The sequence below is a fragment of the Rhinopithecus roxellana genome, chromosome 16 (genome assembly GCF_007565055.1).
Source record: "Rhinopithecus roxellana isolate Shanxi Qingling chromosome 16, ASM756505v1, whole genome shotgun sequence".
Lineage (NCBI taxonomy): Eukaryota > Metazoa > Chordata > Mammalia > Primates > Cercopithecidae > Rhinopithecus > Rhinopithecus roxellana.
Window position 1 is genome coordinate 113,055,488 of NC_044564.1, and position 13,826 is coordinate 113,069,313.

Genomic DNA, 13,826 nt, shown 5'->3' on the forward strand with positions numbered 1-13,826 from the left:
TGAGAAGAAAACACAGGAATAAATCTTCATGACTCTGAGAAAGGAAAGCCTTCTTAGACATGACACCAAAAGCTCAAGGAACAAAAGAAAAATAGATTAATTGGGCCTCATCAAAATTTAAAACTTTTCATGCTTCAAAGAATACCATCAAGAAAGTGAAAGCCAGCCTCGGCAACATAGTGAGACTCCATCTCTACAAAAAAAATAAAAATAAAAAATTAGCTGGGTATGATGGTGCATATCTGTGGTCCCAGCTACTTGGGAGACTGAGGCAGGAGGATCGCTTGAACCTGGGACGTCAAGGCTGCAGTAAACTGTGATCACACACTGCAGCTTGGGAGACAGAGTGAGACCTAGTCTCAAAACAAACAAACAAACAAAAAAAGGGCAAAAATAGAAACAGAAAGGTTAAAGGCAATTCACTGAATAGGAGAAAATATTTGCAAGCCATATAGAGTCGGTCCTCATTATTAGTGGATTTCATATTTGCATATTGTGAACTACTTGCTAAAATTGTATTTGTAACCTCAAATCAGTACTCACTAAGCTTTCCCTGGTCACTTGCAGGCATACACGGAGCAGTAAAAAAGATGCAGATGTTCTCTGAGGCTGAACAAGGCCATGCTCTGCCTTCTTGTTTCAACTGTTATACAGAGAAGACCAGAGGATGAGGCCACTGCAGCGTAGTCCAAGAGGCTCTGGTTCTGGGAAGAGTTGGATGGGGTATGAATCCCAACTTTGGGGGTATTAGCTAGTGGGGCGGCCACAGGCCTTTTGTCTTTCATAAAATAAAACCATAAGGCCGGGCGCGGTGGCTCAAGCCTGTAATCCCAGCACTTTGGGAGGCCAAGATGGGCGGATCACGAGGTCAGGAGATCGAGACCATCCTGGCTAACACGGTGAAACCTCGTCTCTACTAAAATAATACAAAAAAACTAGCCGGGCGAGGTGGCGGGCGCCTGTAGTCCCAGCTAATCGGGAGGCTGAGGTGGGAGAATGGCGTAAACCCGGGAGGCGGAGCTTGCAATGAGCCGAAATCCGGCCACTGCACTCCAGCCTGGGCGACAGAGTGAGACTCCCGTCTCAAAAAAAAAAATAAAATAAAATAAATAAATAAATAAATAAATAAAACCATAAAATAAAATTGAACCTCCTTTTGTCTTGCATAAAATAAAAGCTACTATGATTAGTTGTTTTAAGGATTTAAGATTACAGTCTACGTGAGATAAGTACATACATGTACATATTTCCCCTAGAAGCAATGGTTCAGCCTTGGTGGTGACCTTATAGAACATAAATATTGCGAATAATGAAAATCCACTGAATCTAATAAGGGACTTGTATTGGTAAGATGTACAGAACTCTTGGCCAGGCGCAGTGGCTCATGCCTGTAATCCCAGCACTTTGGGAGGCCAAGGCAGGTGGATCACCTGAGGTCAGGAGTTCGAGACCAGCCTGGCTAATATGATGAAACTCCATCTCTACTAAAAATACAAAAATTAGCCAGGCGTGGTTGTGCATGCCTGTAATCCCAGCTACTCAGGAGGCTGAAGCAGGAGAATCACTTGAACCCAGGATGCGGAGGTTGCAGTGAGCCAAGATCGTGCCATTGCACTCCAGCCTGGGTGACAGAGCAAAAATCTTTGTCTCAAAAAACAAAAAACAAAACAAAACAAAAAACAAAACAAAACTCTTACAACCTCACAAATAACCTAACTGAAAAATGGGCAAAGATTTTGAACAGTTATTTCTCCAAAGAAGATATACAAATGGCAAATACATACATTGAAAGATCCTTAATATTGTTAGCCATAGGGAAATGCAAGTCAAAATCCAATCCCAATGAAATATCACTTTGAACCCAATAGGATGGTTATAATAAAAAAGACAGACAATAGCAAGTGTTGGCAAGGATGCAGAGAAACTGGAATCTTCATACACTGCTCGTGGGAATGAAAGTAGTGTAGCCATCTTGCAAAATAGTTTGACAGCTCCTCAAAATGTTAAACATGAAGTTATCATATGACCCAGCAATTCGACTCATAGGTATATACTTAAAAGAAAGGAAAACATCCACACAAAAACATCTGCATGAATTTTCATAGTAACATTATACATCATAGCCAGAAAGTATAAGCTAATACCCATCAGTCTGGGTGTGGTGGCTCACGGCTGTAATCCCAGCACTTTGGGAGGCCGAGGTGGGAGGATCACCTGAGCCCAGGAGTTCCAGACCAGCCTGGGCAACATGGTGAAACCCCACCTCTACTAAAAGTATATAAAGTAGTTGGGTGTGGTGGCACACCGCTATAGTCCCAGCAACTTGGGAGGCTGAGGTGGAAGGATTGCTTGAGCCAGGGAGGTCGAGGCTGTAGTGAGCCATGATCACACCTCTGCACTCCAGCCTAGGTGACAGAGTGAGACCCTCTCTCAAAAAACAAAAAAAAGGAATAAAGCACTGATGAATTCTACAATATGGATGAAACTTGAAAACATTTTGCTAAGTGAAAGAAGCCAGTCATAAGAGACCACGTTTAGTGGGGAGGAGGGTGGGTAATGGAGAGTGACTGCTAATGAGTAGCGTTTTTTTGGGGGGTGATGAAAATATTCTTACACTGGTTGTACAATTTTGCCAATATAGTAAAAATCATTGACTTCTACACATTAAATGAGTGAATTACATGCTACATGAATGATATCTCAATAAAGCTGTTTTTTTAAAAAGGCATATATACTTTCTTCATGTATCCCAAATGCAAACTCTAGGAATATATTTCCTGTGTCAGTGATCCGCAACCTTTTTGGCACCAGGAACCAGTTTCATTGGAAGAGAATTTTTCCACCAACTGTTGAGGGGATGATTTCGGGGAAGATTCAAGTACATTGTGTTTATTGTGCACTTTATATCTATTATTATTACAATGTAATATATAATGAAATAATTATACAACTCATCATAACATAGGATCAGTGGGTGAGTTTTCCTGCAACTAGACAGTCCCATCTGGGGGTGATGGGAGACAGTGACAGATCATCAGGCATCAGGCATCATCAGGCACCCGAGTAGTGCGATCCCCATAAGGAACGCACAACCTAGTTCCCTCACATGCGTAGTTCACAACGGGGTTTACGCTCTTATGGGAATCTAATGCTGCTGCTGGTCTGACAGGAGGCGGAGCTCAGGCAGTAATGGGAGTGAGGGGAGGGGCTGTAAATACAGATGAAGCTTTGCTTGCTCACCTGCCCCTCACCTCCTGCTGTGCATCCCAGTTCCTGATAGGCTATGGACCACTAACCATCCATGGCCCAGGGGAAGGAGACTCCTGCCTTATATAGTACTTCATTAATAAATCAGATATTAAGTCCAGTTTGTACTTACATTATCAAAATAACAATCGTAACCATCAGGAGAGGCTTTCTTCAAGGTTTCTTCCAACGACTCTACTGTCTTGTAGTTAAAGACAACATCAAATCCAAGCTTTTGAAGGTAGGCAACCTTTTCATCAGACCCTGCTGCTGCAACAACTTTGCAGCCCTAGATAGAAAAAAACAAAAAAGCAAAAAAAAGAGGAAACCATGATTAAGTCAGAAGCATGGACCATGGACCAACACTACTTTCCTGGTCCAGCATGCCTAGGTTCCCCAAGACACTCTCTTAGGTGCTGAGCCACATATATAAGGAATACCATAATGGGCCAAAAGATCCCATAGGTGAAATTCGTCCCTGGACCATCCTACAACTCAGCTTCAGCTTGCTTCTGACCACCCAGCAGGTCTCTTCTGCATTTATTTGGTTCATAGTTCCACCAGCTGGTTTAGCAACCGATCCATTTGACTTCCTTGGTTCTTTGTTTCTGGCCTTCTCTTCCTTGCAATGCAGTGTATGCCATCCCTTGGTACGGTCATTCTTCAGACTATTATTTTGTCTCCGCTCTGTGACTCCCACATGACAAACAGCCCTCCTGGTAACGGCCCCCTTATCCTTTCTTGATTTTTTAGATGTTTATATTCTTTTGAGACATGGTCTCACTCTGTTGCCAGGGCTGGAGTGCAGTGGCACAAACATGGCTCACTATAACCCTGACCTCTTAAGCTCAAGTGATCTTCCCACCTCAGCCTCCTGAGTAGCTGGGACCACAGGTGCGTTCCACTACATCTGGCTTATATTTTTTAAATTTTCATAGAGACAGGGTCTCACTATGTTGCCCAGGCTGATCTTGAACTCCTGGGTTCAAGTGATCCTCCTGCCTCGGCCTCCTAAAGTGCTGGGATTTCAGGCATGAGCCACAGCACCAGGCCCTTTGATTTAGTCCAAAGCAGCAGACTAGATGCTTCGTAATCCCAAAGCAGCTAGGAAGCATTCTGAAAAGCACTTTCAGGATGAGACTATAGATTATATTGGCTCATAGAAACTCCCTTTTCAGAAAGTTTCCTTATACTCTAAATGTATCATGAAGACCAGAACATGTGCCACTGTGCGTTTTCAATCGAGGAAAAACCCCAATTGGATTTACATGAATCTCTGTACAAATAGTGACAACCATATGCTTTTTCCATTCCTTCATGATTCCAGAAAAAACTATTGCAAGGGAGCCATCCTTGGTCCTTTTTCCTTCTAAGACTATGGACTATCACAGGATGATCTCTTGTACTCTTATGACCTCCTTTATGGAGACTATTCATTAATCTATTAATTCTAACCCATTGTTATCTCCTGAGTTCCAAATCAGTATTTCCAATGACCTATAGATGTCCTCACAATTGGATGTCCTATAGGTCCCTCATAATTAGTGTGTTCAAAAGGGAATATACTTTTTTCCTTGCTTCTTGTTTCTTTTCTATCCACTATTGCAGAGAATGATACCACTCAGTTATCCAAACCTGAAACATGGCTCAAAGGAGAAGCTTTCCTTTGTCTTATGATCCACATCCAGTCACCTGCTTTTCTTCCTCTTTTTTAACCAAACACCCTTAACAGCTGACTCTGGTCCAGGCGCGGTGGCTCATGCCTGTAATCCCAGCACTTTGGGAGGCTGAGGTGGGCGGATCACCAGAGATCGGGGGTTCCAGACCAGCCTGACCAACATGGAGAAACCCATACTCTACTAAAAATACAAAAGTAACCAGGCGTGGTGGCGCATGCCTGTAATCCCAGCTACTTGGGAGACTGAGGCAGGAGTATCCCTTGAACCCGGGAAGCAGAGGTTGTAGTGAGCTGAGATCATGCCATTGCACTCCAGCCTGAGCAACAAGAGCGAAACACTGTCTCAAAAAAAAAAAAAAAAAAAGCTGACTCTGACTTCCAATCTCTGTCGATGCATCAAAATTTTCATCTGAATTATTGTAAGAGCCTCCTAAGTGGACTTCCTGTCTCTAGTATAGTGTCCATAGGAACTATTCTGCGACCAAGGCCTAAGTGATGTTTCTAAAAAGCAGAGCCAATCCTGTCACTTCTTTAAGGATTGAGTATAAATTCCTTAGCATGGCAGTCTCCAGTGGAATTTCTACAGGGAAGAGTAGATATTTTAAAAGATGCATTCATACCATTTCAAGTTTCTCAGTGAAATTCAAAAGGATACTGCATTAGTCAACAAGTGCAGGTCATGGGGAAAGAATCCCAGAATATGATGATCCTCAGCTATGAAAAACCTAACCGCTAATCTAGAAACCAATGCCGCTAAAAGTCATGTAATTCAATTGGTGGACCAGATTAAGAAAGTACAGAATTCAGAGCAAAAAGTACAAAAGATGTAATGATGAGAGCAAAGATAGAATACAAGAATAGTCCTAAAGGAAACAGAATGAATATATACCATTCCTCATGAAGAAAACAGAATAGATGAAAAAAATAATTAAATAGAAGAAGAAAACTGTTCTTCATCTGAAGAAAAACGTTGGCCTTCAGATTATAAAGGCTAACTAAGTTCCAGGCAGGATTAAACAAAGACAGATATAGACATTTCCTGCTGATATTTCTAAATTCAAAGAATGACAAGAAATACTTATAAGCACCTAAAAGAAAAGTCTAATTACCTACAAAGGAAAGAGAATCAGATTGGCTTTGAATGTCTCATCTGCAACACTAAACAGAAATAGAAAAAGTAGAATAATTTTATAGAGCTCTGAGGGAAAGGGATTGTGTCCTCTGAATTTTTTTTTTTTAATTTAGAGACAAGGTCTCACAACATTACCCAGACTGGTCTTGAACTCCTGAGATTAAGGGATCCTCTTGCCTCAGCCAGAATTCTGAGAAACTGGGATTATAGACACACACCACTGCACGTGGCAGGTCCTTTGAATTCTATATGCATCCAAATTAAAAGGCATTTTCAGATGTCATAACCAAAAAGTTTTCATAATAATATGAGATTTTTATTATTTATTAGATTATTGAATAAAAATCTAGGACGTAGGGGTAGAATATGGGAGAAAATATACTGTTAGAAGTTCATATACATATATTGTGTCTATGTTTAGTTTTTGTATGTAAAATATGTATATGAAGAGAAGCAGGATATAAATAAAACAGATTTTAAATAATTGGTAAAAAGGTAAACACTAGCAGAATGTAAATAAAACTTAGGTTCTCAGTAATTAGAGGAAAAAGAACAAAGAAAATAACACAGAAAGAAATAACCAATAAATGGAAAACAAAGTAAGACAATATAAATATGACCAAACATTCCAATTATGACTATTAATATGAATGGCTTAAATTTAACTATTGCAACAGTGAGACGTTCAGGTGGGTTAAAAATAAAATGCAAATAGCTGCGTTTTACAGAAACACACATAAAATGGACAGAAAGGTTGAATATAAAAGAATAGGTTGAAGCGCAAGTTCTATCAAACTTATGGGATAAAAGCCCCTTATGGCTTTAATAGGATATTTGAAATTGGAATATTTAGAAATAATCCTAATTCATTTTGTAATTTTAGCATAATCCAAGCTTAGCTAAATTCCAGAACAAAAAGTAAACTTTAAACCAAATTCACTTGTGAATATAGATGCAAAAATTCTATTTTAAATGTTGTTAAGTCAATTCCAAAAGTATAAGTCCATAATATAGCATACACAGATAAAGCTTATTCTGGAAATGTTAGAATGGTTCAACATTGGAAAACTAATGTAATTCATTCACTGAAATGTGAACCTGATAAATGTTGCAATGGCATTTGATAAAATTTAGTATCTATTCCTATTGAGTTACTTACTTAAACAAATTATTCTACAACTTCCATGGTAGCCTCATATTTGTATTCCAAGCTCCTATTAGCACTGGAGACCAGTCCAAACCCTTGGCCGTTGGTTGTAGCCCTGTACTCATCTGTACTCCATCTAACTTGTCCCCTAGGACCTAGGTCCTGAATCCTGCATCCCAGCCTTGGGTAAAGGATCAGTCAAGCCACATCGCCTTCCCACTATGTAATAACAAATCCCTACTGTGTCTGAGTTGTCGCCTACTCTATACACTCACCATCAGATGGGATCCCTTGAGCAGACATCTGCCTAAATTAGAGCCAATGTTTCCTTGTCCTAGGTACTGCCAGGAGTTAGTTCCCAAGCCATGGCCCCACTGCTCTGGGCTGAAAGCCCATTTTTCTAGTACAACAGCCTTTGCAGTGGGGCCATGTGGGTGATGACTCTTAGTTGGCTGATCTCAAGTCCCTTCTTTTGTTGCTAAGGACAATCATGAAGAAAGAAGATTAAACTGTAGCGATAGAATGTTCAGTAGAAAATATGAAAATGATTAATGCTGATAAACTCACTACTCTAGACAGAGGCCATTTCTGACTTGTCTGCAATGTTATCAAATAACAATGTTCAGCTTATCTTTGGCCTAGTTTTCCTCATTCTTCCAATTTCTCAATCTCCAACTTCTAAAGAAGACCACTGGACTATGAATTCCCTGAGGCCAGGGAAGATCTGCTGTGTTCATTGTTGCATTCCCAGTGGGTTTAGAAGAAAGGCTTGTTACTGGAGAAAGGCACTTACCTTGAGCTTTGCAATCAGCCCCACAACAGAGCCCACAGCTCCAGCTGCTGCACTAAACCATCACTGTTTCTCCACCCTTCACACCACAGATGTCAAGTAGGCCAAAGTAGGCAGTCAGGCTAAAGGAAGAAAATTAAGGATACATGAATAGAGTGGTTTCTTTCCTCTATAACTCATTTATATATATCTTGAAGGCCTTCTCAATGGCCCAGTGCCATAGATCCGAGTAAAAGAAAAAAACATAGGAAATAAATATTGCCAGCCACTGTTGCTTTACTTCCTCCATCTCTACTCTCAGATAGGAATAAAGATGATGTGAACTAGGGAGGGAAGGGAGAGTTGGCTAGAAAGGGGCTGTATCCTGTCCATTCACAGGCCAGATTTCAGGGACAAAAGATAGATCATTTTTCTCAGACTTTGGGGATTCAAGAAGAGAGAGCTATGCGTCATTCCCATATAAGTTCTATGGAGATGATGAGCTTCATGGGAGAAGCTCCCATGTTATCATGGTGACATAGCCACAGATAGCTATGATGTGTGATATTAGGCATGAGAGGTTCACAGGGAGCATCTGGAGCTTTCCATGACTCCAAAGTGGTATGGAAGACATTCCGAAATTTCCCTGTATTACCCTAAGTGAGATGTCAAAGTTAGCTTGCAGAAAAAGAGCTACTGGATATAGAAAGATTCAGCACTGACAGTACTGATGGGGACTGGGTGAAGATACCACCACATTTCATTGGATTGCGAGTTTGGAAGGTGATAGGATTGAAGACTTTCTTCACAACCAAAGTTTCCTCATGTCTCCCTTCACCTCTTCTCCCCTACACCTGGCTCACAGTCTAGAGGGAATGATGGATAACGGAGGAGAACAGAGAGGAAGAGCTCTCATCCGTAGAGGGTACCAGGCAGGCAGGAAAGACCAAGAAGTGCTGGAATTGTTTAGTGCCCACTAATGTCATGTAAGACGGTATTCAGCATCCTCTGCTTTCACAATGATGTCCTTGGCAGTGGCAATTTTGAGGAGTTCAAATTCTGAGTGAAATATGAATTTGGGGTACCTAGGAGTTGTTTTTGTTTAGAGGCTGATCATTTGACAATATATATGTATTTCCATTTCATTCCTCAGGAAACCTTCAAAGTGTAAAAAAGGAAGGGGAAGGAAGGGTGGGAAGAAGGAAGGGGGGAAAAGATCTCAAAACTCAGAGAAAGAAAGTAACTTTGAGCAGGAGACCAGCTTAAGACCAGTACAGATTGAGATCAAGAAGTTGTTGTTGTGCCTCTTCTACTGACACTGAACTTGTATTATCCCTTGGAGCTTTGCAACAACCCCAGGGAGAAGAAAAAAGAAATCCTGAGTTTTAAATTTGAAATGATGTGAGAAATCACTGAATTTAACTGAGGTTTTCTCTTATTACACCAGCCAAAAGGAGGGCTTGAGATAGAAATGAAGTTCAGTAGTGGGAAATTTAAAGCTATATTTTTGCAGCCCTGAATCTGAGTCAACAAAATCCGGACCCATTATAGTGATTGTTAAGCCACTTGCAGAATTTCAGACAAATTCGTGTAAAGTTATTTTTGCATTTAAAAAAAAAAACAACTTCCCAGCTACTCGCGAGGCTGAGGCAGGAGAATGGCATAAACCCGGGAGGCGGAGCTTGTAGTGAGCTGAGATCCGGCCACTGCACTCCAGCCTGGGCCACAGAGCGAGACTCCGTCTCAAAAAAAAAAAAAAAAAAAAAAAAAAACTGCCTGTTGACATTACTTAGCTTACACAGCCTCTGACTATATTTGGGGTCCATGAGAGGTTGGCATTGAATAGAAGGCAGTGACAGGCACAGAAAGCACTTTTTCTGAGAATCCAAATATCTAACATTCCCTTAACACAGTGTTTTTCAAAAGGGGGAGGCAGCACCACCCGTCTCAGAATCACCTGAAATTTTTTTTTTTTGAGACAGAGTCTTGCCCTGTCGCCCAGCCTGGAGGGCAATGGTGTGATCTCGGCTCACTGCAACCTTGAACTCCTGGGTTCAAACGATTCTCCTGCCTCAGCCTCCCCAGTAGCTGGGATTGCAGGCACATGCCACCACGCCTGGCTAATTTTTTGTATCTTTAGTAGGGACGGGGTTTCACCATGTTAGCCAGGCTAGTCTTGTACTCCTGACCTTGTGTTCCGCCCGCCTCTGCCTCTCAAAGTGCTGGAATTACCATTGTGAGCCACCGCACCCAGCTGAAATGTTTGTTAAACATTTAGATTCTCAGGCCTCACCCTAGACCCACTGATTCAGAAATAATCCAAATGTTAATAAGACTCTAGGTGATTCTTATGAATGCTAGCAATTGAGAACTACTCCCTTTACAAAAAAATTTTTTTGAGACAGGGTCTTGCGCTGTTGCCCAGGCTGGAGTACAGTGGCGCTATCATGGCTCACTGCAGCCTCAACCTCTAGGGCTCAATCGATCCTCCCACCCCAACCTCCCAAGTAGCTGGGACTACAGGCACATACCACCACACCCAACTAATTTCTAAATTTTTTTGTAGAGACAAGGTCTCACTATGTTGCCCAGGCTGGTTTCCAACTCCTTACCTAAGACGATCCTCCTGCCTCAGCCTCCCAAAGTGCTGGAACTACCAGCATGAGCCACCATACCTGGCTGGGATGGGTCAACTTTCAAGAATGCTAGGACTTCTGATATAGACTATAAGAGAAGTTGAACTTTGAAACCTAGGGTGTCTTTTAGCTGTCCAGACTCCACAGATTTAACATTCCCCCAAAGTTTTCCATCATTTCCTTCAATTAAGTTGGAAGAGCACATGTATTCATGTATTTGCTCTCCAAACCACTGATTCTATTAAGTCCTTCTTTGTCCAAAGTACAACATTCATTTTCCCTCAAGGATTTCTTTTCTTTTGGCTTCTTCATCTTATCTCCATTTTATTTTATTTATTATTATTATTATTATTATTATTATTATTATTATTATTATTACTTTTTGAGATGGAATCTCACTCTGTCACCCAGACTGGACTGCAGTAGTGTGATCTCGGCCCACTGCAACCTGCTGGGTTCAAGCGATTCTCCTGCCTCAGCCTCCTGAGTAGCAGAGATTACAGGCACTTGCCACCATGGGTGGCTAATTTTTGTATTTTTAGTAGAGACAGGTTTCACCATGTTGGTCAGGCTAGTCTCGAACTGCCGACCTGGTGATCCACCTGCCTCGACTTCCAAAAGTGCTGGGATTACAGGCATGAGCCACCGTGCCCGGCCTCCATTTTATTTTAAAAGGAGGTAATGTTTGGGAAAGGCTTTGTGTATCTTAGATTGGAATATCTAATTAAAAGCCAACTCTGGAAATATCTAGAAGGTATATTGGGAGAGGGGGATGCTGGTTGTCACAGGAGGAATAACTCAATCAGAAAAAGTGTAACCTCTGCTTCTCTTTTGGGGTTAGGTGAACTGGCCCAAAAAACTCTGGCATTAATTAGCAAAGAAGATCCATCCCATTGGTCAGTGACTCATAATGACAGGAAGTCTCATTGAAAGGGTGATGTGTTGCCAGAGGATTCTTAGAAACGGGCATGTATGACTCCCCACCTCGGTCACTGAGAACCACTGGTTGATTGTTTAGAGTAAACGTACATTAACATGCACTCCTTAGTGGCTTGGATCAGATGAATAAGAAATACACACGAGTGAATAAATCACCTTCTCTTTTAGGAGTCAGGATCTCCTAATATATTACAAATTACCTTCTCAACAACCAAAGTTTCCTCATGTCTGCCTTCACCTCTCCTGCCCTACACCTCGTTCACAGTGCAGAGGGAAGAATGGGTGGGATAACAAAGGAAGAGGAAGAGCTCTCACCCGTAGAGGGTACAGGGAAGGCAGAAAAGAACAAGAAGTGCTGCAATTGTTTAGTGTCCACTAATTGAATATAAGAAGGTATTAATTTTAGTAAATATTAATTACTAAAATATTTATTCATGCCAGGCATGGTGGGTCTAACTGAAATTTTGTATCCTTTGACCAACATCTCCCTAACCCTTCAGCCTCCCGTCCCCTGGTAGCCATCATTCTACTCTCTAATTCTATGAGTTCAACTTTTTTAGATTCCACATTTAAGTGAAATAATGTGGTATTTGCCTTTCTGTGCCTGGCTTATTTCACTTCACATAAAGTCCTCCAATGTTGTCACAAGTGACAAGATTTGCTTCTTTTTTAAGGCTGAATAGTATTCCACTGTGTATATAGACCATGTTTTCTTTATCCATTCACCCATTGATGGACACTTAGGTTGATCTTCTTGCTTAGTCCTGCCATCTTCTCTAATCAGCCCCTGAGCCTATCATGCATCAAATATCTTCCTGTTGACCAAGTTCTGAACAAACCATTTTGGAAAACCACAATGTCAGACATTCAAACAAATGAAACATATCCATGAAACTCACCCTGGCATGCCAACTGTCCCCAGAGCCAAAGACACTGGTATTGTGTCTGGCCACTCTGTCAGCAGCTTTTCCAGATCTTTCCCATCAGAAATGGAGTGTGTTGTCCAGCCTGGAGAAGTCAGTACAATTGTTCCTTTGGGTAGGTCTGCATTTTTACTTTCCACAACTCTGAAAGATAAAGCACATTAAGGCATTAAGGGATATGACATGTCTTCCCTTTCAAGGGAGTCAGGATGCTGTGGGATTAGTGTTGACAAAAGGGCACTGAGGTTGATATTCCACGACTGATAGTCCACCACCCCCTCCATCTTAATTCTTAGCCATTGGCATAGGGATCATCAGAGAACTCTCAACTGGCCCAGCCACTCGAGGAGTGGCTCATGGGGTGAGGAGCGCCTGTTCTCACCCACTTCTCTTCCTTTTAAGCAAGAGGCCTCTGTCCTCTGGCTCAAGGTGACTTGGATACTAGCCTTCTCTTCTTCAGGTGTCACTCTCTTTCCCTTAGACTTCCACTCTCCAGAATCTTTGAGATTTCCCTCTCTGTCCCTTTCACTCAACATATAAGTATGCTCAAAGCAATTCTCCTGCCTCAGCCTCCCGAGTAGCTGGGATTACAGGCGCCCACCACCACACCAGGCTAATTTTTATATTTTTAGTAGGGACGGGGTTTCACCATGTTGGCCAGGCTGGTCTCGAACTCCTGATCTCAGGTGATCCACCTGCCTTGGCCTCCCAAAGTGCTGGGATTACAGGTGTGAGCCACTGCGACCGGCCTACCCTTTTCCACTCTATTAACACAGGGTCATGCAAAAGTCTCCCCTCATTGGTTCCCAGGATACTGATCTCTGCTGGCTTTTTGCCTCCTCCTCTAAGCTGCACCCTTTCTGTCTCATTTACTGATTCCCTTTTCTTCATCCAACTCTTTATCCTTCTTTACCATCTTTTGTCCCCAGATCGTAAAGTTATATAACACATACTTATTCTAGAAAATTTTAAACATATAAAATAAAAATATCAGTTCTAATCTCACAGCACAAAGACAACTGCTAACATTTGGGTGTATTTTATGTCAATCTTAATGGTGTATTTAAAAATGTGTACTACACGTATTTTTTTATTTTTATTTATTTATTTTTTGAGACAGAGTCTTGCTCTGTTGCCTGGCTGAATTGCAATGGCGCCATCTCGGCATACTGCAACTTCTGACTCCCAGGTTCAAGCAATTCTCCTGCCTCAGCCTCCTGAATAGCTGGAACTACAGGTGCGTGCCATTACGCCCAGCTAATTTTTATATTTTTAGTAGAGACAGGGTTTTGCCATATAGGGCAGGATGGTCTTGATCTCTTGACCTCGTGATCCATCTGCCTCGGCCTCCCAAAG

General features: G+C 41.7%; 1 protein-coding gene across 1 annotated transcript in view; it reads right to left on the minus strand.

Annotated features, from left to right (window-relative positions):
- The window catches only part of LOC104660872 (prostaglandin reductase 1-like), a 35,844-nt gene that overhangs the window by 12,316 nt on the left and 9,702 nt on the right, over window positions 1–13,826 (minus strand). The window contains 4 exon segments of the mRNA XM_010361346.2: window positions 3,380–3,535; window positions 7,997–8,050; window positions 8,052–8,115; window positions 12,447–12,614. Coding sequence (XP_010359648.1) covers window positions 3,380–3,535; window positions 7,997–8,050; window positions 8,052–8,115; window positions 12,447–12,614 — 442 coding nt within the window.